Genomic DNA, 26,941 nt, shown 5'->3' with positions numbered 1-26,941 from the left:
GAGGGAGGAGCTGAACACCTGGGGGTAACCCTTCTGCCCCGGCCCTCCTCACACACCCATCACCCAGACATCCTTGCAGATGGGGAGATAGGGCCGGGGAGAGGCAGCAGTAGGACGTGGCTCCTCTCAGCTTCACGGGGAAGCAGGGTGTGGGGGGCCAGTGTCCTCCAGGAGGCCGGAGATTGTCTAGGTGTGGGTGGGGGACGCAGGGCAGGGTAGGGCTGTTGCTGAGGCCCCGGGGTTTCTGCTGACATCATGGCCAGCTCAGGGTGAGGCAATGCCCTCTGGGCTTCTGCCCACTGGAGAGAAAGGGCAAGTGCACCCCTCTGCTGCCTTCCCTCCCCCTCCTGCCCTCGGTGGCCCAGGCGCCTGCACATTCACACTGGAGCGGAGCATTAGGGATGTGGGTCCCAGGGGGCCTCGTCAGGCCCTGGCAGCTCAGGCCGGGCTCTGAGCCTGGACTCAAGCGCTCTTGGGGCGGCGAGGTAGGGTGCCTGGCCCAGCGTCACACAGTCAGTTCATGTCAGGAGTGGGTGGTGACTGGTGGGCAGGAGAGTCCAGGTCTCCTGCTCCAGGCACATGGGGACTCTCTTTCTGTCCCAAGGAACGGCTTAGTGTCCTGAAGAGACCAGGCATGCCCCGGTTAGATAGCTCATAGCCCGGGGTGCTCAGCCAGTCCTGCTGTCTCTGGAGCTGCTCTCAGCTGCCAGCCTCTTCTTTCACGAGTCCCCCGACCTCAGTGCCCCCCACCCCTGCCCCAAGGTTTGCACCCGCACCATATAAAATGGCGTGGTGCTGAAGGCAGACAGTCCTGGGTTCCAGTCCTGTTTCTACCACTTGTGTGACCTGAGACAGATGACTTCATCTTACCAAGCCTCAGTTTCCTCATGTATAAAATGGGGAAAGAACACTTCCTAATCTGTAGAGTTATTGTAAGAAAGAAATGAGATGGCCCATGTGAAGCCTGGTGAGAGCTCAGTACGTTTAAACTAGAGGCCCAAAGGAGTAACATGTCACCAAGCGACGCCAGGCCTGGTAGCAGGCTGACAGAGTCGTGGTGGAGGGTCCCTGCTTCTCCTGCCTGCACACAGGTCAGCCTCCTCCCCTCAACCCTGTGGCCTCTCAGCGCTCCTCTCTGTGTCCTTGGGACCTGGCATGGAATGTCTGGTGAACAAATGAATGAATTAGTGAATTTCTTACCTCTGTGGGCTTCTCCAACACCACGCCTCTGCTCACCTATCAAAGGGGACCAGACTACAGGCTTCCCTGGTTCGGGAATCCAGGACACCCCGGGGCTAGGGCCCCTTCAATGCCAATTCTGCAGCTGTGTGGGACATGGTGTTTTTTGGGCATCTGGAGACCTTCCCTGGGGACGCTAGTTGTAGGACGAGGGAGGAACAATGGGACCCTAGCCTGTCCCTGAGACAATACTGACTCACCCCTACACCCTCGGAAGGCAGCTCAGTCATCACCTGGTGCCAGCCCTGCCACTCACCCTGCGGATGTTGAGGCCTGGAGTCTGGAAGACCAGAGAAGGCAGCAAAGCAGTCTTCTCCTCACCAATTCGCTGATACTGCCACCATCCTGTGGGAGGAGAGCAGAGGTGGTCATATCCCCTTCCACGGAGAGGTGATGGCCATGACCCAAGGCCACGCTGGCTAATTGGAAGCCGGGCATCCTGACTCCCAGCCTGGCCCTCTGCCCCTGCAGGGAGCCATGTGGGCTATGCCCAGTGCTACCTCGGCGCCTCTGCCTATGGTTGCCACTGCCCCTCCTGCCATCCAGCCACTTTTCCACCCGGAAGCTCCACCTCCTCCCAGAGCTCCCCTTCCCTCACCATCCTCTGATCGCAGATGGTTTAGTGAGTGCCCCCTGTCACAAGATTGTGAATCTCTTGAAGGCAGGTGGGTTTTCCTTGTCCCTCTGTCCTTTACAGGGCCTAGCACCCAGCAGGGGCTCAGGAAATGCTTGCACAAGCACCATGGGACAGATGGATCTGGAGCTCAAGGTCCGGAGCAGGGTCTTCTCTAACCTCTGCCCTGCTCCCTGCCCCCAGCAAGCCCAGATTATTAGAGCTAGAAGGGCCCCCAACAAGAATCCTTTATAAGAGCCACAGGGGAGCAGGAACTTTCATGAGGTCCCCAGCTAGAAATCAGAGGGCAGCCACCTGTGCCCGGCCACCCCTCAGAAACCCAGGAGGGGCTACTCCTGCTCTGCCTCTGCTTTCTTCTTTCTCCCCCCAATTCCAACAGCCCACCCTCACTTGGGATTTGGCAGAATAAAGACATAGTCTTTATCCCAGCCCCCACCCCACCCCACCCCACCCCAACTGGCAGCTCCTAGCCTGCTGCCTTTGCCCAGACATGGCAGAGGGGCACTGGCAGCTTGGAGACGGAGCTGATTTTCCCTTTGGCAGTGGGGGAGATGGGGGAAGGGAGAGGCTTGACCCCCACGTGAGGGGAGAGGGCAGGGATGCAAGTCCAGACAAGAGGCAGAGGGAAAATATGACTTCCCCAGTTTGTGGGGTTGCGGCAGCAAGCGGGGGTGGGGGGGGGGGGCTGTGTGGAAGCCAATTGTCCCTGTACCCACCTGGCCTGGGTCCTCATTTCAGAGCCGCAGCCCTCAGTTCCTGCAAACCAATGCTTTCTAGACTCTGAGGTGAACGCTCGCTTGGGGTGGGGGGGCAACACAGTAAGCGCCCTCCTCTTCCACTGCGGTGCGCTCCTCTTCCTCCTCGGTCCTGCCTCCTCCCTCCCTCCCACTCCCACCGTTTCTTTCCTCTTTGTGTCTCCTCTGTCCTGCCCGAGGCTTCTCTGTCCTCCCTCAGCCCCCACCCGCCTCCTTCGGCTCCCCTCTCTCCCTTTCCCCTTTCTCTCCTGGCCCCCTCCTCCCCTCCCGCATTGGGGCTGCTTTCTCCCTGACTCAGCAAGGTGCTTTATAAGGTGCTGAGGGGGCTCAGCCAAATCCAAACCACATTGTCTGTGCAGACACTCCACAGGAGCAGGCTGCAAACCCGAGGAGGACTGGAGCTGCTCCCCTCTCCCTCTCCCCTCCCCTCCTCTCCCCTTTGTGGCTCCCTCTCTCTGAAAGGGTGGCTGCTAGGGGACCTCCTGGCCAGCCAGAGTGCCAGTCACCCATTGGGCATCTGCCTTCTTGACCTTGGGCTGGGCATCAAAAGATTGTCGGGCTCACCCGCCAAGAATGTCATTGAAACTCCAGCGTTCTGGCTGGGGGAGGGAGGATGAGGAGGAAGAGGGAGCCCCCCCCCCAGCACTTTTCAGAAGAGCCCCTCCAAGGCAGGTTTCATCAGAGCTGCTGCTGCTGCCCCAGAAAGTCCCCTACCCCCACCCCCAGGCCAGCTCCCCTTTCCCAGCTCTTTTTCTCCTTGTTTAGGGAAAAAAAAAGAAAGAGAAAAAAAACCCAACAACAAAGTCTGTCCCACTCCAGTGAGGTAATTGAAAACAAACTTCTTCCCCACTCCCCCCACCCCCCCACCCCAGTCCTCGCAGCGCAGAAAAGGGAAGAGCCGTCCTGGGAGTCCGGCACTGGTCATGACCACGACGACTGCTCTGACCCACAGGCTGGAGGGGCTGTGGCAGGGCTGACGGGCGCTTTGCCTCCTCTGGGGGCATCAGGGCAGGAATGGGGAGTGAAGGCTCTGATGCCATTCCAGAGAGAGGAAGCACCTTCCAGGTCTGGCCCACCACCCCCTCCCCCTTTGAAACAACAAACAGCAACAAAAGCAATTCACTACAAAATGATTTAATTGCTGGTCGGGTTCTAGAGCATTCAAGCTTTGGAGACCAAAGGACTGTCCCCCAGGAAAAGTCACGAAGTGGGGATGTCTGCATGCCCCAGAGGGGAGCTGTTTCCTTTGCACTCTCCCTGGCAGCCCTCTGTAGAGGGATGAAGGCAGACTCTCCAGGGAAGCTCTAGGCTTATGGGTCCCCTAGGTATCCCGCCCAGCAAGTCCCAGCCCAGGCCTGAGGGAAGGAAGGAGGGAGAGCACTCTACAGCCAAACCACCCCTACCCCACCACCGGAAAAAACCAACAACCCAAAACCCCAAAGGCAGGAGAAAGCCAAATGTCTTTATGGGGAAGCATTTCACAAATGGGGCTCTTGGTCTGTCCATCGCCTTGAGTGGGAGCGTTCCCGCTGAGTCACCCGTGGAGCCTCTGGTGTTGAAACTGGTCCGGTGCCTTGTGCTGATTAATGAATTACGAATCCCCCACCCATGTGCACTCTCCTGGCCACTGGGAAGAAGAATGAAGAAGCTTGTGAACTTGAGGGAAAACCTTGGGCCAAGTGCCCTCTTCTTTCCTTCGAGCTGGGCAGTGGGCCGGTGGTGCCCTCTTCCTCCCCCACAGGGGGCATTGTGAGCCGGTTAGTCACCTGCCCCAGCCCCGGCGCCTTAGCCCCAGCTTTTGGAAATGGGACAGGCGGCGGGACAATAGGCAAGGGGGGCGGTCAGCCCAGACAAAGGGCAGCAGGAAAAACACCATCACTTGCTTCGAGGCCAGCTCGCTGGCATTTGAGAGAATGTGTCACTGCATTTACTCAGGGGGAGGGGGAGGGAGGGAAGGTTAGTGATGAGGAGGCAGAGGTAGGGTGAGAGAAGGGACCCCGCACGAGGCAGGGGGCAGGCACCCCAGGCTGACACCGAGGGAGAAGAAAAGGAGCGGGAGGATCACTGCCCCAGCCCCGGGAGTCTGCAGACGGACTGATGCCCTCCTCGCCCCCTCCCCCAGGGGGCCCGGGGTGGTACCGCCGCAGCCTCGCCTCACCTCACCCCCCCTCGGTGTTGTGGGAGGGAGAGGAGCCCCAGAAGCCCTCCCTTCCCTCCTCCCCCCGCTTCCCCCCACCCCGGGGAGGGCCGCTACAATTTGTGGTTACAGCTTTACACGTCAGAAAAAAAAAAAAAGTTTGCAGAATGTCCCACACCGAAAAAAAAAAATCCGAAACCGAGGGAAAAAAACCTGCGAGTGGGCCTGGCGGATGGGATTATTAAAGCTTCGCCGGAGCCGCGGCTCGCCCTCCCACTCCGCCAGCCTCCGGGAGAGGAGCCGCGCCCGCCGGCCCGGCCCCCAGCCCCATGGACCTCCGAGCAGGTAGGAGCCAGGCGTCCGAGGCCCCGGCCCCCGCCCCCGCCCGGGAGCCGCGAGATCCGCTTCCGTCGCTGCCCGGACCCCGAGCCGGGCCGGGCGGGCGCCGGGGCTGCCCCCGCCTGCAGGGCTCGGGCCGGGGAGGCACGGCCGGCGCCCTCAAGAGGGGCCGGGCGGGGACGCGGCATTCCTGCAGTCCGGTCGGCGGGCCGGGAGGTGGCCGCGAGCGCGGCGGGGAGCCCGGCGAGCCGCAGATCTGGGGAGCCGCCACCTGGAGCCCCAGCGAGGCGGGGTCCCGGGGATCCCGGCGGACAGAGTCCCGCGCAAAAGCGGGGCGAGCGAGTCCGAGGCGGGGAGCGGGGCTGCGGGGGGAGGGGGCCGGGAGAGGAAGAGGGAGGGCGGGCGGGAGGCGGGGGAGCCCGAGGCCGGGCCGGCGGGAGGCAGGGGAGGCCGACACCTCGGGCCGCGCCGCTCTCCCTCCCCGGCCGCCGGGAGGGTGGGCGGGAAGGAGGGCGGGCGAGAGGAGAGAGGAGGGCGGAGGGCAGAGCCGGCCGGGCCGGGCCGCGGGACTTGCGGCTCCCTCGCTGCGCGCCGCGCGGCCGGAGCCCACCATGCTGCCCGCGGCCGCGGAGCCGGCGGCAGGTAGGGGCGGGCGGCGGGGCGGGTGGCGTCCGCGAGCCCCGGGCCGGCCCGCCGTGGCCTGGGAGTCATTAGTGCGGGGCGCCGGGGGGGCAGGCGCAGCCCGGCCGGACCGGGCAGGAAAAAGCCCGTCACCGGCCGGGGAGCGGCGGCAGCGGCGCTCGGGCCAGCGGCCCGTGGAGGGCGGGCAGGGAGTTGACGCGCGGGAAAGGGCAGCGGCCCGGCCGAGCCCGGAGCCCGGCGCCCCGGACCCCGCCCCCGCCCCCGCCGCCGGGAAGGGAGCGACCGGGCGGGAGCGGGCCGGGGGCGGGGCCGGGGGCGCCGGGGCCACACAGGGGGAAGGCGCCGCCGCCACGGGAGGGGGCCGGGAGCGAGAGGTCACCGCCTGCGGGGTGGGCCGGCGAGTGGCCGCGCCGGGCCGCTCGAGGGAACCCCAAGTCCCCCGGGCCTCGCCTGAGTTCCCTCATCTCTCCTCTCCCCGCCTTCCTTCCCAGCAACTCCACACTGCGCTCCAGAAGCCCTCCCCACACCCCCAATCCCAGAGGACCCGTCCCTGTTTCCTTCTGCGCCCAGCCTGGCCCTGCCCCCTGGGGTAGGAGGGGGGCTGCCAGGAGGGGACAGAGGCTGGAGGTCCGGCGCGGTCCGAGCCTCAGACAGAGGCTGTAGGTGGGGGACACTGGACACACTCCTCTGTCAGGTGTTCTCTGACCCTGACCCAGCCGGCTGACATCTCCTTGCTTTCAGTGCCCCCGACAGACCCCGCTCCCCTCCCAAGCACACACTGCCCTCCCTCGGGACACAGGGACACATTCCTCTGCCAGACCAGACCCGCTCCCCCCACTGGCTCAAACACCCTTGCTGACCAGACCCGCTCCCCCCACTGGCTCAGACACCCTCCCTGCCTGGAGCCACACACTCGACCAGGGAGGAAACAGCCACCAGGCAGAGATGGCAGCAACTGTCACCCAGCAACCCCAGAAGCTTGTCCTCCTGACTGGTGTAATGCCCGCCCCTCTCCCCCACACACAGAGCCCCGCACTCCTGCCCGGTTCGCTCCTGCCCGGTTCACACCTCGGCACACCACCCCTCCACACCAGCTCCTCTGTGAGTGACACTTCACATTCCTCCCCACAATCCCACCTGCCTGTTCGCACCCTGGCCCCAGCTCGCCGAGCCCCTCCCACACCTCTGGATAACAACACCCTTTCAGCTGGCTGCCCAGCGTCCCCAGGCTTCACCTGCTCTCCCTGAGCACACTCAGCTTTCTCCTGCGGCATGACCTGGAACACTCTCACTCCAACCAAAGCCCGCCTCCTTGTGTCCCTATTGACTTCACAAGGCAGGGCCGCTGGCCCGCCGTCTGCTTCTTTCTCTGGGCCTCAGTTTCTTCTTCTGTCACGTAGACCGGAGGAGAAGGGCAGGGAGGGGCTGCTGAAGAGGACAGCAGAGATGGAGCCCCCATGGTTTGGCTGAGAGGAACTTCAGTGTGCACAGTGCAACTCCCTCAGGCAAGCCCAGGGACCTGACGGGCTGGTGGCAAAACTAGGTCTCCTAACTTTTGGGCACATGGGCACCCTCTCATTAAGCCACTTCTCAGCCGCCTGGGAGATAGGGAACCAAGGAGAGGACGGAAGGGAGAGGAGGAAGAGAGGGGAAGGCAGCCAGCCCGGAGGACGAGGCAGGACAGGCTGTTCTGTGGGCTTTTCCCTAGGAAGGCAGTCGGGTGGCACCCCCAAGGGCCATTTCCTACAGTCTCAATGCCTGGGTCTCACACCACAGTGGACACACCACCCCCCAAACTGCTTCATTCCCCCAATTCCCCTCAGCAGACCCTCCAGAGTCCCCAGGATGCTGGGCCTGGTTTGGCCTGAGAGCAGGGCCTTTCCTTCTGGCTCCCACATTTAGCCCAAAGCCTCTGGAGCTCTGTGATGCCTCCATGGCTCCCACGTTTTTGGCTGATAACTCTTAGCCACCAATCCCAGGTGCAGAGTCTCCTGGCTGACTTGTCCTGCCCACTCTGACCACCTTGGCACATCTGCACTGCTGAGCCCCCCGCCCCCGCCTCACTGAGTGAGGTCAGCTTGGGGGATACAAGCCCCAGGCTGAGGGGCAGCTGGCTAAAGGCTTGCGTCCGAGCGTATGCCTGCCTGTGCAGCCGTGTCAGGGTGGCCATGCGCTTGCGTGGGCTGAGTATGTGTGTGTGTGTTCATGAGGGGGGGCCTCGGTTCCCAGGGCCCAGGGATCTGGATGGAATTAGAGGCTGGCCCGCAGGGCGGGGGCCAGGATGGGGGGTGGGGGGGTGCAGCAGGAAACGTGAGCTGCACTCATTAGCTCCTCACGTGCTCAGCCGGATTTATAAACACAGGGGAAGACGGGATGTAAACAATCAGTGGGCAGCAGCCAGAGGCAGAGCTGGGGCGGGGGGCCGGGCAGGGGGCCAGGACTGGGGGAGGGGGCCCAGGACACAGCCCCCAGTGACCGAGTCTACCTGCACACCAGGAGCCTGGAGAGGAGGATAGATGAGGGCTCCAGGGTGCCCACCGCACTCTCCCTCCTAGGGACGCAGGCAAGCTGTGGGCTGCGCCAAGTTCCAGTGCTTACAACTAAAGCACAGGTGTCCTCTGCCCCACGCGGCTTTCAGCTTTGCTGCCTGAGATATGGGGACAGCTTGCCCAGAATGAAAGCTGTCGTAATGGAGGGTAGAGCCCTGTCCCCTGTCTCCTCTCCTAGCCTCTTCTCCCTCTGGATTTCTGAGACTTCTTCCCTCTCTCTGGTTCTCTCCACGGGTGGGTCGGTCGGATCCTTCTGCTCTCTCCCCTGCCCCCCTCCCCAGCCTGCAGTGACAGTTACCTCAGAACTGAAATATTCCTGGAAACACCGGCCTCGTCTGGTTAATTTCATGAGCCGTTTTTCTGCCCAGATGATTTAGCTCTTGTTTATCCAAAGGTTTCTCCCCCTGCTGTCCCTGTGTAGGGAGCCAGTCCTCCCCAGGGATCTCCCACAGGGCCCAGAAGGGGAGGGGGAGAAGCAAGCCAGGAGCTGGGTTCCTGACCAACCCCACCATGGGACAGGCAGAGCCCAGTCCCAGAACTCTGGCCAGCAGGGCTGCCCAAAGCAGGGCTTCAGCTGGGACCCCCCAGCATTGCCACTAACTGTGAGCGAGGCCAGACTCAGTCCTGAAAGCTGCCTCAAGGCTGGAAGGGGCATTGCCCACCTCAGCAGGTCTCCAAACTCTGAAACGAACCCCAAATTGTACCCACAGGAACCTGGAGGCGACTCAGCCAGATAGCCAGGCTGAGGGCAGCCCAAGGCTTCCTGCAGAGGAGAATGGCTTGGAGTTGTTTTGGGATGTGAAGAACCACTGTGAATAGAAAGAATTCAGAGAGTCAGCAAGAGCTAGGGATGGAAAGGAAGAATGAGGACCAAGCCTTTAGGAGGGAAGCCACAGGCTGCAGATGAGGACGAGGAAAAGGGGAGCCTGTCTCCCCAGGGAGCACTTATGTGCCTGACTCTGCTCTCTGTCCTAAAACACACATGCTTGCAGGGCACACATGCACAAACTCACACCCTCAAGCCAAGAGCCCTAAATCATGGGGGCAGGGTCCCTGAGACTAGTGGCACCCCTTCTCCCAAGCTCCATCAGTAAAGCCAGCCAGTCAAGCATCTGAAAGCGTCAGGACTGGGGCCAGCCCAGTGGTACAGCGGTTAAGTTTGCAAATTCTGCTTCCACGGCCCGGGGTTCGCCGGCTCGGATCCCGGGTGCGGACATGTCACCGCTTGGCAAGCCATGCTGTGGTAGGCGTCCCACGTATAAAGTAGAGGAAGATGGGCATGGATGTTAGCTCAGGGCCAGTCTTCCTCAGCAAAAAGAGGAGGATTGGCCGTAGTTAGCTCAGGGCTAATATTCCTCCAAAAAAAAAAAAAAAATGAAAGAGTCAGGACTGACCAGTTGGGCCACAGCAGAAGTCACCACCTGACACCTACACTCTGTTCTTTCTCTTTTTCTTTTTTTTTGTCTTGTTTCTTAACTCCAAACCTATCCCAACTCTGAGTACAGTCCAACTTATTTCTAACCATGAAAGCAATATGTCATTATAGAACATTTGAAAGTATAAAATATAACCTAGAAGAAAGAAACCACTCATGATCTCAGACCTATCCAAGCTTAAAACCCACACTAGCCCTACTCCTAGTGACACGCCGTGCATCGCCCCATCTGACATCTAAATCAACAGATTCACAAACCTTAGTCCCAGCCAGCCTTCTGCCTGCCCAAGCCTAACCACATCCCCAGCTGGACTCAAACCTCAACCACACTCAGTCAGCCAAATCCCAATAAACTAACCTGAAACTTTACAAGTAACCCAGCCCTTAAACCTAACCTAGCTCAATGCCAAGTACAACCTTACCCTGTCCTAACCCTGCCTGCCTGTACCCAGTTCCAATGCCCACTGAATCCTAGCCTAATGCTCTTGACCTTGGACCTCACCTAAAAGCCTGGAAAATCATATTTTCCCAAGTGCCTATGTCCTCACAGCCCTGACCCCTGGCCTCTGGCATCCTGGGATACCCAAACTCTCCAGCACCATCAGCTGACAAGCCCAACTCATCAAATTCTCTCTCTCTCTCTTCATTGCAGGCTGATCAGAAGGCCTCCTTCAGGTCAAACTTTCCCCATCTAACACGCTAGATAAGAATGGGGCAAACCTCCATACTGCAGCCAGTCCCTGGAGTGAATGCTAAATCTCCTTCAGTCTAACCCTATCCTCCACTTTCCGCACCCAGGAATCATATCCCATCACTGACTACACGAGCCAGCCCTGTGTCCCTCAGCCTGACCTCAGTGGTCTAACCCTACATCTTGCCTCCTATGGCTCGACTCAGATGCATTCTCGGGCAGCCTGTCTCTTGTGCCCCTTCCAGGGCTGACTGCTCTCAGCTGGCAGCTCCGACATGTGCTGTTTCCTACCCCTCACCCCCACCCGCCCACAGCTGCAGTGGGCCTGGGAAGCTGGGAGAGGAGGCTGAGGTACAACTGGACCCTGGGAACACTGATTTGCAGTCCCTAGGCCTGGCCCCGTCCATCGGTGCACACACACATACGTGTTGGCACACATACAGTGACTCTTTCTTAGCTGACACACAAATATACTCTCCAGTGTCTACTGGTAAACACACACGCACACAGGCCAAGTCTTCCTCCTCAAACACATACATGCCTCCACACACACACACACACACATACACACTTTCTCGGGCCAGGAATGCTTCCCTCCTCCATCCCCCCTGCCTCCCATCTGGCGTCCCACCCTCACCCCCCCTCCCAGCCCAAGGTGGGGACAGACACCTGAGGGGCTGCCAGCTGCTTCCTCGATGGGGCCCGCCCTCATGCTTCTTGCCCATCCTGTCCACAGGGGACTCGTGGGGGATGCTAGCTTGCCTGTGCACCGTACTCTGGCACCTCCCTGCAGTGCCAGCCCTCAATCGCACTGGGGACCCAGGGCCTGGCCCCTCCATCCAGAAAACCTATGACCTCACCCGCTACCTGGAGCACCAACTCCGCAGCTTGGCTGGGACCTACGTGAGTATCCAGGGCAGCTTAGGAGTCTGGGAGTTGGGTAAAGGATGAGAAGAGGAGTTGGGGGAAGAGAGACAGAATGGTAGAGGGATCTTGGCGAATGATGGGGTGATGAGGAGGGGCCCTTTTGCTCCACGCAGGCTCCGTGTCGTGTCTGGCCTATCTCCTGCCCTTCCCTCTTAGGTGCCCCCTCCTCCCCATCCCTGGCCCCAGGACTAGGCATGTGGGCAGGCCTCGCACCCGCCTTGGCCCACTGCCCCACTGGCTGCCAGCCCAGCCACCCGCCTCCCCCTGGGGGCCGGGGAAGTCTCCTCTGTTTACACCGTGTTGTGGTGTCTCTCGCACGGGCGGGGCTGGGTGGGGATGGAGGGGCCCCACCTCCCATGCCTGTGTTCCAGCTCGCCTCTGCCCCAGACCTGGGGCCCTGCTGCTCTGGACCCTTGGGCCTCCCTTCTGTCTGCCTCTCCCATCCTAGCTGGGCCTCCTAGGGGGGACTTGGGGGAAGGTGGCTGCAGGGAACCCAGGCCAGTAGTGGCAGGGAGTTCAGGGTGTGGATGGAAGTTGGGCCGTAAGGATTTGGGGGCAGTCCAGAGGTGTTCAGAGAGCCCAAGAGAAGGAAGGAGGGTCAGAGTTGTTGAGGACCATGGGGAACCGGCCCCCTCTTCCCGTGTTCCTCTTCCACATCCCAGGCCCTACTCTGGAGCCAGGGAGAGAGAGGGGAGGAGGGTGGCGGGGGAGCTGGCTCCAGCCCCAGGATACACCGAGGAAATTAGTTTGTCTCTGTGCTTGTCAGCGTGTGAACCGCCCCCCGGGCCCTTGCCTATCCCAGGCCTCGCCCCTATCGTCTCCCTTTCTCTCCCGCCTGAAACTCTCCCTCAGCCCTTTCCCTGGGCCCCAGGCCTCTCCCCGGAGGGTTGGCAAGGCTCTGTCCTCTTCTCTAGACTGTCTTCCATACCCTTCCTCCTGCCCTACTCATGAGACTGCCTCAGTTTCTTCCTTCTACAGCCCTGCTCCTACGAGCCCTTCCTTGGGGAGTTAGGGAGTACCTTCTGTCCCCCACCTTTCAGCTTCAAGAGGCAAACGGAGCCCTGATGCCCACGGGCCCTCTGCCTTCCACCCACTTTTCCCTCTCTGGTTTCCCCATCCAGAAAACCTTTGCTTGACTCTGCTACCCCCTCTAGCTCCCGATCCTTTTTCTCTCCTGGCTTTCCCTGCCAAATTTCTCGAAGGAGTGGTCTACACCCTCTGCCTCCACTTCCTCTCCACCCACTCACTCCTTAACCCCCTGCAATCTGGCTTCCAGGCCACTGAATCGGTTCTCTCCAAGGTCGTCAGGCACCTCTTCTTCCCAAACCCTACAGCACTTTCTCAGGCTCATTCTCCCTGCTCTCTCTTTTACAGCCACTCTGTTGAGCACTGCTGCCTTCTTGAACTCCTCTTCTTGACTCTGCACTCTTCTCGTCCACCTTCTACCTCTGCAGCCCAGCCTCCTGGTCCTCGTGGCTCCTCTTCCTCTCTGCCCGGTCCCTGGTGGGCACTCTCCTAAGGCTTGCACACACAGCCAATCAGCGCATCCTTCCTGAGTATCTCCCGAGTGTTCTTCTCTCTCTACACCTCTCCATAGGAGAGCTCATCACCTCACTGCTGCAACTGTCACCTCCATGCAGATGACATCCCTGGAGAAACTTAGGGGAGGCCTGTGAACAGAGAGGCCTAGCATGGAGATGGAGCCAGTGTCAGGTGACATAGGAAATAGAAGCTTGGGGGCAGGTATGTGCTGGCAGTGAGCTGGCTGCTTCGCCCTCCTCCGTCCCCATCGCCCTCTCCTTTTCACAGCTTAACTACCTGGGCCCCCCTTTCAACGAACCTGACTTCAACCCACCTCGGCTGGGGGCAGAGACTCTGCCCAGGGCCACTGTCAACTTGGATGTGTGGCAAAACCTCAGTGACAAACTTCGGCTGACCCAGAACTACGAGGCCTACAGCCACCTTCTGTGCTACCTGCGTGGCCTCAACCGCCAGGCCGCCACAGCCGAGCTGCGCCGCAGCCTGGCACACTTCTGCACCAGCCTCCAGGGTCTGCTGGGCAGCATTGCGGGTGTCATGGCAGCTCTGGGCTACCCACTGCCCCAGCCTCTGCCTGGGACTGAGCCCACCTGGTCTCCTGACCCTGCCCACAGCGACTTCCTCCAGAAGATGGATGACTTCTGGCTGCTGAAGGAGCTGCAGACCTGGCTGTGGCGCTCAGCCAAGGACTTCAACCGGCTCAAGAAGAAGATGCAGCCTCCAGCAGCTGCAGTCACCCTGCGCCTGGAGGCCCATGGCTTCTGATCTCTGACCTTTACCACCTTCTCTTTCCCCTCCTCCTTCAAACCCTACTCCCACGCTGGGAGGGAGAAACCTGTGTGCCAACACTCGTTGAGCCAGGAGACAGAAGCCATGAGCCTCTGGCCCTCCCCAGACTTGGAGGAGGGTGTGATGCAATAAGGCCTGTCCCTTCCCCGCTTCCCAAAGTCCTACAGGTCTGGGGAAGAGGTGCAATAGGCCCCATCCCATTTCCACAGGAAGTAATGCTCAAGGGAGCCCGAAGTGGTTCAAGTTGGCGCCAAGGCTCTTACAGCTTCCTGCTTCCTGCCTACCACTTGCCAGTGCCCACCTAGCCCCTCGAGTGGCACGTCTAGGAAGCATGCCTGTAGGGAAGGGAGGGGGCCACCATAGCACGTGCCTTTCTGGGGTGAAGCCCTTTGGCTGCCCCACTCTCCTTAGATGGGTGTTGCTCTCCTACCCCCAAATAACTCAATACGTCAATTCAGGAAACAAACACGGTGGCAAGTCCAAACAGGAGGAGATGGGATTGCAAATGGAAGAGGTGGGGGTCTGCATTGGAGGTAATACTCAAAGCAGAGGGGCAGGGGCAGACTGGACCCAGGGGTCACCAAGGCAATCCGTGGCACAGGGTGGCAACCAAAAGGACCTTGCCTTGCATTTTCTTGCCGGCATCACAGTGCCCCCTTTGCCCCCTTCCCAGGGTATCTGTGGGTTGCCCAGGCTGGGGAGGGCAACCATAGCCACAGCCACAGGATTTCCTGAAAGTTTACATTGCAGTAGCATTTGGGGTGCAGGGGGCAGCTCCCCCAGGCCCTGCCCTCCAAGCCCCACCCACTCATGACTCTAAGTTTGTTGTATTAATATTTATTTATTTGGAGATGTTATTTATTAGATGATATTTATTGCAGAATTTCTATTCTTGTATTAACAAATAAAATGCTTGCCCCAGAGCTGCGTCTCTTTGCTTGGCCTTGCCCCTCTTCCTGACTCTCGTCACTTGTTCTCCTGGCCCTTCACCGTCCTGGTGACGGAGGTGAACCACCACCTCTGGTGGAGAGCCTGGAAGGCCCGGGGGCTCAGGAGGGGCAGAGAGCTTGGGCAAGAGGCTCTCTCCCTCCCTCCACCGGGTGGATGTACATACAGCAGGCTTCTCTCCTGCTCCGTCCACCAACACCAGGTTCCTTTAGTCCTCCCCAGTATCTTGTCTGTTTCTTTGCTCAGTCGGCCTCACCTCTCTGGATTGCTTTAATGGTCTTATAGGTCTGTCTCCCTACAAAGTTTTCTATCTGCCCCTCCAGTGCGCTCTCCAAGCAGTCAGCTCCGCGCATTCAACCCTCAGCTTCCCCAGGACCCCCACCTGTGGTGGCCCACTGGCGCCCCCCAGGAGTGACCCTAGCCTTCACAATACCCTTCATCTCCTAGGGAGGACGCTAGACTGCGGCCAAGTCACAAGTCTCCACTGTGACTTTACTCCTTTCTCTGCAAGTAAGGCGGCAGATTAGGGGGCAAGAGAAAAACTCCTATTGGACTACAAGTGAATGGGAAAGATGCTATTCAAGGGATGACCTAAATTGAAATCCCAGGTTCATACCCTAGTAGCTGAGTGACCTTGGATAAATTACTTAAAGCTCTCTATTCTCCAGTTTTCCCATCTGTAAAGTAGGGATAATTAAATACCATTATAAGATTGCTGGAAAGGATAAGAGAAATAATAAAGGTAAGATGCTTGGCTGCAGCAGCAGCAATTGGTAATTACAGATTATTCGGGACATATCAATCAGCACGTCATGAGTCTCTAGTGAAGAGCCACTGGGTAAATTAATGGGCTAATTGCTCCCAGGTAATACATGGGTATTTTACAAGGGCCTCCTGGAGACAGTGCCCTAAGCGAAGGAAGTAACAAATGATGGTGATGTCAATCAGTTGACAAATGTTTTAAAGACCTAATTACCTGCCCATCACTGCTAACTGGTGTAGGAAAGCCAAAAGAAGTCCAAGACCTGGCTTGGCTCCCGGCCTTGCAGAGCCTGTGGTTCTATCCTGGAAGAGAAGACCAGCTTACCTGAAATAAGCAGGACAGAAGCACACATGTGCAACATGCACAGGGAAGTTCCGACAGTTGTGTGAGCTGTGGAAAAGGCAGCGGTCAGAGTATAGCTGCGGGAGCTATTGGACTGGCTTGTGGGTAGGGCGAGCCACTCTCTGCTGAATGTCCCTGAGTCACCTGGCCCAAGTTGGAGGAAACATGTCTGCCCTTAGGGGTCCAGGCAGAGACATCTGCCCTGGCATGGCCAGGGGCACCTTCAGGCCCTGCCTCCTGCCCTACAAGACAGAAAGGAGAGGGCATCTGGCCTGTCCCCATGCAGGGCAAAATGAGTAGCAGCCTGTAAGGTGTAAGGCACCAAGCAAAGGGCAATACGGAATACAGGGAGAAGGAAGGTATGCCCCACACTACTGTACCGTGAGCTTCTTGGGGGCAGATTCCAAGTCTTCCCCATCTCTTTATCCTAGCACCCAGCTGAGGGTCACTCCCAGAGAAGGTGTTCAATTAGCATGTTGAATAAAGCAATCTGGAAAAGGGAGTAGGAGCTGCCCTCCCCGCAAATGCTAGAAGCCAGGGCAGAATTTGATTAAGTGCAGAAAGACCCAAGCAAAATACCATGGAAGTCAAGGAAGGAGTGATGGAGGGCCCTTCTAGTTTGTGAGCCCTACCGGGAGGCAATGGTGTCTAAAGTCACGGCTATAATATTTCCAATGCCTGGCACACAGTAGGTGCCTTCACATAACCAGGAGAGGTGGGATTTGACACTGTTCTTGGAGGCTGGGCAGGACAAGGGTTAGTTGAGTGTGTTTTTCTTCCTTTTAAGCAGGTAGCATCTTGAGGGCAGGCTCCACAATTTATTCATCTTTGCATCTCTACAGCATTTTAGCACAATGCTGGGCGCAGACTAAAGTTCTCGATAATTTGATTTAATCTGATTGAAAAAGCGTCAAGACAATAGTGTATTAGAAGTCAAGAGAAGAGAGTTTTAAACAGGTAGTTGATCAACACTGTCAGATGCCCCAGAAGAACTGAGAGAAGAATACAGGGAAAATCCACTGCCTTTGGTAATCAAGAAGTCACAGGTGACCTTTCCAGGAGCAGTTGAGAAGCAGACACCAAATTGTGAGACTCAAGAAGGAAACAGTGAGAAGGAGGTAGAAGGGGTAAATATACTCCCTCAGGAGTTTGGTGGCAGAGGGAGCATGTAGAGGTAGCAGGATCATAGGAGGTGTTTTTTTGGTTGGTTGGTTTGCTGTCGCTGTGTTTCAACAGAAGAGATCTAAACATGTCATTGCTGTGTGAGGGGTGGCGGCTGGAGAAGTGAGAGGCCTGAAGCGTGGAATCAGGGACAGACAGAGGAGAATCAAAAGCATTGCTGGGCAGCCATGTGGAACCAGGTGACACAAGCACACACATCTGTGTCGTGGGCCCATTCAATATGGATTGTGACATTCTCCAGCAAGCCAGAGATCGCCAGAGGTGGGGACAGAGTGTAGAGAGGGCCTTTCCCAAGGCTGAGGACTGACAAGGGAGGAATGGCAGAGAAGCAAGGGGCAAGAGTTTCTAGAGGGCTAGAAACTGTACTGTGGAGAGGCTGTGAGCCATGCAGGGTGAGGGAGTGAGCGGGAAAAGGCGGGGAGTGCTGGAGTTCACTCCCTGTGAGGATGCAGAGGTGCATCCTAAGGAGCAAGGCAGGGTGGACGCAGACAGCCCAGGCAGAAAGGGCGCCTCAGTTTGACTTCCTGAACCCTCCCCCAAATAGCTCCCTACTGATGGTGTCAGGGGTGTGAGGCCCTCTCCGGATTTGGCACTGTGGACTACAGAGCAGGCAGTGCCTGGTAAATGACAACTCATCAGGCTTTCCAGTGAATGAGTTTGTCATTGGTTCTCCATCCACAGCTGCTTCAGGAGAGGCAGTGAGTTTTCATAGGTGCTCTTAGGTTCCACCTCTTAAGTATGGCCTTATAGTCAGGGGCCCAGGTATGCAGAAGTCAACCTAAGACCCTGGCATACCTGTGCCCTGCAGTGTCATGGGGGAGGCAGTTATCTCTAGAAGTCCTTCTGTTCCCAGGGAGCCTAGGGACAGTGGGAGGGAGGGAGAGAAAGCCCTCCTCTCTGTCATTTCGAGATAGCACGGAGTGGATTAGAAATCTCATCGGCATCCTGGGGACCTGGAAACACCCCTGTGTTTTAGAGGATGCACACAAGATGGAGAACTGTCCCTTGGGAGATGCAACTCCTAGGAGGGTAAGAGTGAGAACAGAAGAGGCTCTGATGCGGGGTGGCAAAAGGTAGTCACGCCTTGCCTGCTTCCTGCTTTCTCCAAGACTGACTTAGGGCTCCCTCTGTATGTGAGGAGGCTCATTCAAGCACTCATCTCACACTCACACACACACATTCACCCGCTTGCCACTGTCACCCCAAATAGGGGCGGGCCAAAGGAGGCCCTTGTTCCCCTTAACCTAGAGGGCAAGAGCCAGTGATCTGGGCCTGGCTGAATGCTCTGATAGGTGGCTCCCCCTTAGCTCCCCCTTCTTCTCTGGAGCCACAACTTTCCCTGCCTTTGTCCCTTCAATTCTTGAGCTCCCTGACTCAGCCTGGTTCCCCAATTTCCCAGCAGTGGACAAAGCCCTTGTCAGTGGGGTAGGGGTGGGTGGGGACAGTGAGGGAGTAACTGTGAGCTTTAGAACCAGAGTTCCAGTCCTTCCCTCGTCTCAACTTTCAGGGTCCCTCAGCCTCCCTAGTTCAGAGGTCACCCCTAGGCCCCTCCCCAGCTTACCCTGATCTCCAAGGTCTGGCTGATGGAGTGGAAACTAGGACCTTCCTACCAGCTGGACAAAGTCTGACACCTGGTGGCCAAGGTGAAGAATGGTCAGAAGGGCCCCTTTTTTAATTTCCTGGGAACTTCTCTAGAGTCAAGGCAGCCTAGGTGAAAGGGGAGGTGACAGGAGGAGGTTTGGAGGGGGTGGTTGGGACAGGGCAGAAGAGACATCCAGTGGCAGAAAAATTCAGACCCAGGGAAACCTTTGCCTTCCATCAAGCCCACTAGGCTACAGAACCTGGGGCAGGGAGAAGTGGGATGTGTGGGAGGGTCGTGAGGGACGAGGAGGAGCTGCCTGAAAGAATTTTGGCCCACAGGGTGGGGAATGGGGCCCAGGGTGTGTGAGTATGTGGGGGCTGGGAGTGTGAGTCTGGCTGCCCAGAATCTCCAGCTCAGGGTGGGTGGCAGGGCCTGAGGGCCGGAGGAAGGGGGGTGCTGGGGCTACACCTCACAGCCCACTGGGCCCCTGCAGCTGCTTCCCTCCCTCCACCTGCCCCTACCTTCCTAGCTCTAGCTGGCTCTCCCCACAAGCCCTGTTGTGAGCTGGGGGAGGGGAAGGGGCTTTTAGGGCTCATGTGCAGTGCTGAGAAATGACACCCCCCACCACATCCTGCCATTGTCTGAGCTAAACCAGGCCTAATCTCCCTTCCCCTTGGAGCAGTCTGTGGTGGGCCTCAGCCCACCTCCGTAGAAGGTGCTGGGCTTCTGTTTCAGTTCTTTTCACTCCTTTTCTCTTGGGTTCCCCCAACTTTGGCCTTGGCCATGAAGCAAGGGCCTTGAGTGTTCCCAGGCCAAGGTGCAAAGGTCACTCCTGCTAGTCCCATCATCTGCCTCTAGGGGTCAGGGCTGACACAGCAACCTACACCTAAGTCTCAGGAAATCCCCTGGAGAGAGAGGTTAGCCCCCCAACTCAGACCTCAGGCCTGGCCCTTCAGCCACAAGTTGGAACTGTGACAGGCTCCAGGACAGCAGTTTTGGGGACAGGCCAGGAGGCTGCCTGAGGGGTTCCAGGAAGGAAGGTGATGGGGGCAGACAGGGTTGGGGGAGTAAAGAAGGAAAAAAACCCAGGATGGGCAGGCCAAGGTCTGGTCTAGTTGCCAGCACACCGTAGGGATCCAGATGCCAAGTCAGGGAAGGATGCCAATTGGACAGGGATGGTTCCAAAACCCCTGGTGACAACTCCTTCAAGCCTAGGGGCTTGAGCCACTGCTGTCTGACTAGGAGAGGAGTGCAGTGCTGCCTGTGGAGAGTCCCCTCAACTCCAGGCCAGAAAGCCAGTCCTAGGGTACCTGCACTGAGCTCACCACCCTGATTCTCCTTCTTGGGGCTGGGGGCATCTGAAGCCCAAGGGAGACATTTTTCAGGCTGGGTGGGAGAAGCTAGCAGGGTCTGAGCCAGGCAGCGCCGGGGGCAGCTGGCAGGGATGGCCCAGACAGTGCCCACAGAGCAGGTCAGGGTGCCAGAGGGGAGAGGGAATAGGCTCCGGCGGCAGAAGGAGCCGCTGTGGCCGCCCAGTGGCACACCCTATTTCACGCTCCCTGGGCGGTGGCAGGGCCCCACGGCTATCAGCTTTCAGGGGTGGGAGGGACCAGGAATGAGGAGGGGTCTGCCTCACCCATGGCTCCCTACTCCCTCAGGGCTTTGTGGGCTCAGGAGTTGGGTGCCACACACCTCTGGGAACACCCTCTGGGGAGGAGGTGGTCAGTCCCACAGAGCCTGGGCACCATCCCTCCACAGAGTGCTCAGTGCCTGACTGGACCCCACCCCTGAGCCATTGCCAGGCCCAGTGACAGGGCTCCCTGCTGCCCTCCCCAGGCAGCAGGGCCCCTGCCTCCCTCGGTGTGGGCCCCACTTAGTCCAGGAGGCAGATGAGGGGATTAGACCAGGCCCAGCCCAGACAATAAAGCAGCGACGGGCCCTCCAGCTCCATGCAGCGCGCCCACGAGCTCTCACTCCTCCACTCCGCCCTCCTCAAGGAAGTAGATGGGGAGAGCCCGGCAGGAGGAGGCCCCTGAAGACGTGGCTTGCTCCTGCTCCTCCCCTCTGGTGGTCCACTCTCCAGAGCGTTGTCCTCCCTGTGCCCACCCAGACCCCAGAGTGACGGCAGGGGGCAGGCAGAAGTCTCCGAGCAGGCCCTCGCACCTTGGAAGGAAGAATTAGATGGGATTCTAGAGGTCGATTAGAGCTGGGCCAGTCCCTGTGCTGATTCCCAGACTCCCACTGGCCAGCACTTTCGCCTGCTGCCAGGAAGTTGGTGAGGGGGAGGCGGGTGTAGGGGTGAGTCAGCGATGACAGGAGCCCAAGGGACAAAGGTCATGGGTGGAGAATTGCAAGACAGTGTTTACAGCAGCCCGCCTCCTCCAGGAGGTCTTCCAGTGCTAAACCAGCCCTGTGGTCCAACCCATCTCTGACCTACCCTTCCCTATCTCCCGTTTGTTAGGAATTTTATCCTTGTACTGACTTGCGTCCTGTCTGCCTGCCCTGTTAGCCTGTGAGCTCCTGGGGGGCATGGAGGAGCTGTGCTTTAACTGGGGCCCCACAGTGCCTATCAGCGCTTCCTACTGTCAAGAACCTTTTCACATTATTTTAGCTGAGGATGTGGGAAAGTGCCTGGCACGGTCCTTGGCACACTGTCAGTGCCACATGAGTATTCGGTTTACTGTTGGTATTCGCTGCTCATATCTCACATTAGTGTGAGACAGACAAGGCAGATTTTACTGATGAATAACTGGGGATCCAAACATGCTCTGGCCTCCTGTTCGGTGTGGGATCTTCCTGACTAGCAGGGCAGGCAGCGGCAGGCTGTGGGACCCCAGGAGAGCCAACAAGGCAAACGCTTGCCTGGACTAGGAGTGGGCAGTGTCTTTGAGCACAGACTGTGAGAAAGGAGCTTTGTGAACCCATGGGTTCTCTAGTCAGGTCTCCTTGGGGCCGGTGGGGGTAGGGTGGGAGCAGGGAAGGGGGCTGGATTAGCCCATACCCTCGTCGGACCTCCAGACCTGCCCCCCACAAGAGTCTGAGGGCCAAGGGGCGGTAGTGGAAGGCTCCAGCTGGGCTCTGGGGAGTTACAAACCGGCCACGGGGATTAGTGAGGCTGAAAAGAACATTTGCCTAGGAAGGGAAAACGGGAAGTGAGAGGCTGAGGATAACGCTCTGTAAGTCCCCCGAGACCCACTGCAGACCAGTGGGGGGGGGGGGCAGGAGGAGGTGGTGCAGTCTGGGGCATCTTGACAGGTCCCCCACCCCAGCCTCACCCCTTCTCTCCCAGAACACAGCTGCAGCAGCTGCCCCGCCCCCTCTGCCTGCGCCGCTTGCCATTGGCTGGAGTCAGGCCCCGCCCCGCAGAGGCGGCCTGCCATTGGCTTAGTCTTCGATGTTTGTGTGCTTGTTGGGGTGGAGGAGAGGCGTCATCCCCTGGAACTGGCGGACTTCCTCTCTCTGCTTGTCTGGGTCATCCTGTCTGCCCGTCGCTGGCCCCAGGCTCGCTCTCTGGCCCCAGCCCTCTCTCACTCCCTCTCAGCAGCTGTCTCTCTCGTGCCTGCTGGCCTGTCTCTCTTCTTCCCCGCAGTCGCCTCCTTCTCCGCCTGCCTGGGTGGCCGCCATGGGCCGGAAGCGGCTCATCACTGACTCCTACCCTGTAGTGAAGAGGAGGGAGGGCCCCGCTGGACACTGCAAGGGGGAGCTGGCACCAGACCTAGGTCTCTGAGGTGGGGGGACGAGGGGAGGGGAGGAGTGGACACGGAGGGACATGGGAGGACGTGGGTGGACATGGGCAATGGAGGAGGAAGTGAAGTATGTCCTCTACTTCCTACACCAGGCCTGGCAGCGGACGGCAGAAGCAAAGGGCTGGTGAAGGCTGGGGAGCAGTGGGACAGCTGGGAGGTGAGGGGCAGGGGACCAGCCCTGCAGGGCACAGGCCTGGGCAGGCCTGAGGAACAGTGTGTCATTGCAGGGGAAGAGCCCCAGACCCTGAATGTGGATGAAGCCGAGCTGGAGCTGCTGAGGCAGTTCGACCTGGCCTGGCAGTATGGGCCCTGTACAGGTGAGGACGCCCTCAGGCCCCAGGAGCACATCTTGGAGCCAGTCCTGTCACCCACATGTCTCTGAAGCAACCCAAGCCCCTGTTCGACCCTCTCGGGCACTGTCTCCTGAGACGGGGGTGTGTGAAGGTCCTGACACACCCCTCCACACACATTCTCTAGCCTGCACTCTTCCTTGCCCTCCATGAGGTCCCAATGTCTTCTCCTCCCTCTGGGCAGGGATCACACGGCTGCAGCGCTGGCATCGGGCAAAGCAGATGGGCTTGGAGCCTCCCTTAGAAGTGTATCAGGTGCTGCAGACCCACCCTGGAGATCCCCGTGTCCAGTGCAGGTCAGAGACTGGCTGGGAGGGCTTTCAGAGGAGTCAGGGCCTTCTCCGGGCACCACCAGCCTGCTGGCCCAGGTGGGAGCTTCCCTGATCTGAGGGAGAAATCAATGCAATTGGGAGTCCTTGCTGAGCAGGCAAGAAGGTTCTACAAGGTGCCTGGCAGGAGTGCCACCTCAGGAGGGCAGAAGGCTGCTTTAATAGTTCTTATCTCTGAGCAAATGGTGGGGGAAGGGTGCATCCAGGGCCCAAGGGACTGTCTGTTTAGTACTGAGGAGTTGGCTAAGGACTATAGGCCGTAGCCAAGAACTGGGGCTGGTGAAATCAGATCAAGGGACCTTAAGTGACTTTCTCTGGTTTCTCCTCCCACCCTCCCCTTGCACAGCCTCTGGCATCTCTATCCCCTTTGAACCACCACCTAAGACCTCCTGCCCGCTACCCGAGAACCTCAGGACACAAACACGAGCCAGTTGCTGCCCTTCAGCTCAGCTCTGCTGTAGAGAATGTCTGGCAGGAAAGAGTCTCAAAGGGAAGGAAAGAAGCTGAATCTGGAAGTCTCCACGGCTCAGCCCTGCATTTGACCAGCAGGCTCCTGGAGCCACGTCTGAGAGCCAGTGCCGCTGAAGCCGAGCACCTCCGACGTGGAGAGTGGTCTCTGAGGACAAAGACTTGGCCATGACCCTTCCAGTGCTTGCCACTGTGGTCCTCGGGATGGGGTGGCAAACGAGGCGCAGCCTTAGGCAGAGCCAGAGTCAGACGGATGATCTAAGAGGGGGAGATTACTCCCCACCTGAAGCTGGGAATCGAAGGGCAGAACTGGCAGAGCTCACAGGGCAAGGGGTTCACTGATGCTTATGAATAAAGAACACTGAGCCTGGAAGCCTGACCTCCAGTCCCTTACTGTGGCCCTGCCTGGGCTGGCAGCACCCGGCAGCTTGACAGATGGGAGAGAGCTAGCACCTCCCTTTCCTGCGAGGTGCACTGGCCTCTTCCGCTGCCTAACCCTAGACCTGAGAGGGAGGAAAGACACCTTTAAACACTAACGGCCGAGTCCTCACTGGAGCTGAGCAACCTCTGGCGCCCCCTGGTGGTGCATAGGGAAACGACTCTGGTCCCCTTCACTGACCAGCAAGGGAAAACCTACCAAACTGGTCTGCCCAGTGTTGCCCACCTCACAAAAATGGGTCCTTTGTCAGAGAAGGATCCATGGGCCCCATGGCTCATAAAGTGCAGACACACCTGCACATTCCAAGCAAGTATCTCTGCTTCCCACATGGGGGCCACCTGCATCCAAAGCAGGGCTGGGGGAAGGTTTCTACCTGCAGGACCTGCTCAGAGATGGCCATCATCTGAGGGGCTTTGGTAGAATTGGATGGTACTGGGGATGGAGGAAAACTGGCTGGAGCTGGAAACAATGCTTAGGGGACCTTGGGACCGTATGACATGGAGAATGGAAGCAGACCCCTTATATGCTGTTACCTTCATTTGATGGACCAGCCCTGCATCCTGGGGCAAAGAGAGACAGCCTTCTTAACTCCTGGGAAACAGGCCCAGAGAGTGGCCAAGTGGCCTTTTTCACCCCCATTTTATTGATCACTGACCATGCTTCAAATGTCTTATCTCTAAACTTCCTAACAAGCCTGCGAGGTAGCTTTTCCAGAGAGAGAGAACTGAAGCCTGGAAAGGTTGTGCAAAGTTGCCCAGGAGCTCCAGCAGGTTGGTGGTGGCGTAGAGACCAGGGCTCCTCCTATCTGTACCATGCCCCTGCCTGTTTCTGAGCACCTGCTGCGTGCCAGGCTCTGGAGGGCCTCCTGGGGGTTGTTAGTGGTGAGGAGATGGACAAAAACAAACACGTAAATATTACGTCAGGTGGTGGTCAGTGATAGGCAAAATTAGGGTTAGAGGTCAGGGGATGCCAAAGGTGCTAAGAGAGATTGGTCAGGAAAGGCTCTCTGACAGGGGACATCTGGGCAGAAACCTGAAGGAAGGACGGGAGCGAGCCTTGCACCTCTGTGAGTGCTCCAGACAGAAGGAACAAAAAGCACACCCCCCACCCCCCCCCACCCCCCCGCCCAAGGCAGGAGTGTTCCCGGCCTGGTCAAGGAGCAGCATGGCGGCCAGGGCGGTCGGGGCGGAAGGAGCCAGGGCAGCGTGCTGGGAAATGAGGCCAGAGAAGAAGCAGGTCTTTCCCACAGGGCCTTGCAGGCCAGGATAAGGAATCTGGATTTTATTGTGAGTGAGACAGGAAGACATTGGTGGTGCCAATAAATGACATAATCAAACTTCTGTTTTGAAAACATTACTCTGCTGGTGGAGAACAGATTGTGGGGTTGGGGGACAAGAGGCAGCAGAAGCACTCAGGAGGTTATTGGGGTTGGTCTCGTGAGAGGTGACGGTGATGTGGACCAGGGTGGGGAGATGGAGGGGGTAAGAAATTGCCGGATTCTTTCTGTTCTTCCTCTGAAGGGAGAACTGACTGACAAGACTTCCTGATCGGTTGGCTGTGGGGTTTAAGAGAGAGAGAGGAGCTAAGGATAACCCCAAAGGTTTTAGCTCGAGCAACTGGAAGGACAGAGATCCCATCACTAAGATGGGGAAGACTGTGGGAAAGGTAGGGTGGGGAATCAAGGGTTCAGTTTTAGACGCATTGGACTTGAAGTCTGTGACATATCCAAGCGGAGATGGGGACTAGGCAGTGGACATGCAAGTCTGCAATTCTGGGGAGAGCTCTGGATTTGAGATGGAAGTTTTGGCGTCTTCTAGATGGCATTTAAAGCCATGAGTGTGGATGAGTTACCTGAGTGAGTAGAGATAGAGAGCAGAAGGGGTCCAAGGACAGCCCTGCTGCCTTCTACACTTAGAGACGAGGGAAAAGAGAAGAGGGCATGCAGCTAAGGAGACTGAGGAGTGGCCAGCAAGACTTGAGGAAAGTCAGGAGAGGGTGGGGTCTGGGAGGCCTGGCCAGAGGGTGTTTCAAGGTCTCAGATGCTTCTGAGAGGCTGGTAAAATGAAACCTGAGAACAGCACGATGGACTTGGCAATGCAGAGGTCACTGGAGACCTTGATGAGAGTGGTTTCCATGGAGTGAAGGGGATAAGAGTGTGCCTGGAGTGGGGTCAGAGGGAATGGCAGTAGCAGTGGACACAGGGAGTGTGCCAATTCTTTCAAGGACTGCTTACTGTAAATGGAGCAGAGAAACGGAGTGGTAAGCAGAAGGGTGTGGGATCAAGGGAGGGTTTTTTGTTTGTTGTTTTGTTTTGGACAGAGTGATATTACAGCACAATTACACTGTGAAGAGAGTGATCCAGTAGGGAGGGACACTGATGCTGCAGGAGACGGAGGCGGCAGCTGTCGGAGGGAGGTCTCTGTGAAGGTGAGAAGGGCCAGGACTAGCACATGAGGAGGGGGATGGCCTTAGAGAGGAGCGTCCACCGTGACAGGAAGGGAGGCAGAGGACATGGGAGGAGAGGCGGGCAGGGGCTACGTTTGGGGCTGGGAACATTCGAGAATCAGATGTTTGCCGAGAGCCCGGGACGCTGGGAGGGAGCTGAGGTTTGCTAAGTGCCACCCGTGCCCTCCGCGGTGCCGAATCCTGCACTTCCGCTCTCTGGTGACTCCTCAGAACAATCTCATTAGTAAGTACTAGCCATGTTTCACAGATAAGGAAACGGAGGCTGAGAGGAAGACTCACTCAGTCAGGGCCTGAATTCTCACCAGGTCTGTCTTCCCACTCATCACCCTGCACCTGCACTCCCACCGGCACCTGCGCACCGTGCTTAGGATGGTGTTGAAGACAGATGACCTACCCTTGTGGAAAGTTAGAGAACACTGTAATACAAGGGCTCCCTCGGGGCAACTGGGAGCAGTATAGACACGGAGTTCTCAGGAAGGAGAGAGCACCACCCGGTAACGGGGCCCTCTCCATGGGGCCCTGGGCACAGGGACAGCCGCCCCCCGCAGCTTTGGTACTACCCCTGCTTTACTTCATCGGCACCGAGCCCCGTCCACTCACATGTCCCTGCTTCCCAGACCTTCCCCTGCAGAATGAAAGCAGACTCCCCC

At 58.3% G+C, this 26,941-nt stretch overlaps 2 protein-coding genes across 5 annotated transcripts; both read left to right on the top strand.

Annotated features, from left to right (window-relative positions):
- Window positions 1-4,862: 4,862 nt before the first annotated feature.
- On the top strand, window positions 4,863-14,598 carry CLCF1 (cardiotrophin like cytokine factor 1). 2 transcript variants are annotated; one of them, XM_014844717.3, is made up of 3 exons: window positions 4,863-5,110; window positions 11,158-11,324; window positions 13,158-14,598. In XM_014844717.3, the coding sequence occupies exons 1-3, from the start codon at window positions 5,095-5,097 to the stop codon at window positions 13,650-13,652; spliced, it is 678 nt and encodes a 225-aa protein (XP_014700203.1). In that variant the 5' UTR covers window positions 4,863-5,094; the 3' UTR covers window positions 13,653-14,598. The 2 variants fall into 2 exon arrangements, with proteins under 2 accessions (XP_014700203.1, XP_044618525.2); XM_044762590.2 differs by having other exon boundaries at window positions 4,957-5,746.
- A 7,293-nt stretch (window positions 14,599-21,891) lies between these two features.
- POLD4 (DNA polymerase delta 4, accessory subunit) lies at window positions 21,892-23,759 on the top strand. 3 transcript variants are annotated; one of them, XM_014844719.3, is made up of 4 exons: window positions 21,892-22,212; window positions 22,467-22,556; window positions 22,774-22,885; window positions 23,265-23,759. In XM_014844719.3, the coding sequence occupies exons 1-4, from the start codon at window positions 22,116-22,118 to the stop codon at window positions 23,287-23,289; spliced, it is 324 nt and encodes a 107-aa protein (XP_014700205.1). In that variant the 5' UTR covers window positions 21,892-22,115; the 3' UTR covers window positions 23,290-23,759. The 3 variants fall into 3 exon arrangements, with proteins under 3 accessions (XP_014700205.1, XP_070344367.1, XP_044618524.2); XM_044762589.2 differs by having other exon boundaries at window positions 21,895-22,212; window positions 22,774-22,844; XM_070488266.1 differs by lacking the exon at window positions 22,774-22,885.
- Window positions 23,760-26,941: the final 3,182 nt, after the last annotated feature.

The sequence above is a fragment of the Equus asinus genome, chromosome 17, assembly GCF_041296235.1.
Source record: "Equus asinus isolate D_3611 breed Donkey chromosome 17, EquAss-T2T_v2, whole genome shotgun sequence".
Classification (NCBI taxonomy): domain Eukaryota; kingdom Metazoa; phylum Chordata; class Mammalia; order Perissodactyla; family Equidae; genus Equus; species Equus asinus.
The sequence above is the reverse complement of the archived record's forward strand: the minus strand, read 5'-3'. Positions and strand labels throughout refer to the sequence as shown.

Bases quoted from the DNA above. Each gene is read 5' to 3' on its own strand.
- CLCF1 (XM_044762590.2), top strand. From the start codon at position 5,095: ATGGACCTCCGAGCAGGTAGGAGCCAGGCGTCCGAGGCCCCGGCCCCC. The intron at 5,747-11,157 runs GTAGGGGCGGGC...TCCTGTCCACAG, and splicing joins GGCCGCGGAGCCGGCGGCAG to GGGACTCGTGGGGGATGCTA. The intron at 11,325-13,157 runs GTGAGTATCCAG...TCCTTTTCACAG, and splicing joins GCAGCTTGGCTGGGACCTAC to CTTAACTACCTGGGCCCCCC.
- POLD4 (XM_044762589.2), top strand. From the start codon at position 22,116: ATGGGCCGGAAGCGGCTCATCACTGACTCCTACCCTGTAGTGAAGAGG. The intron at 22,213-22,466 runs GTCTCTGAGGTG...GTGTCATTGCAG, and splicing joins GGAGCTGGCACCAGACCTAG to GGGAAGAGCCCCAGACCCTG. The intron at 22,557-22,773 runs GTGAGGACGCCC...CCCTCTGGGCAG, and splicing joins GCAGTATGGGCCCTGTACAG to GGATCACACGGCTGCAGCGC.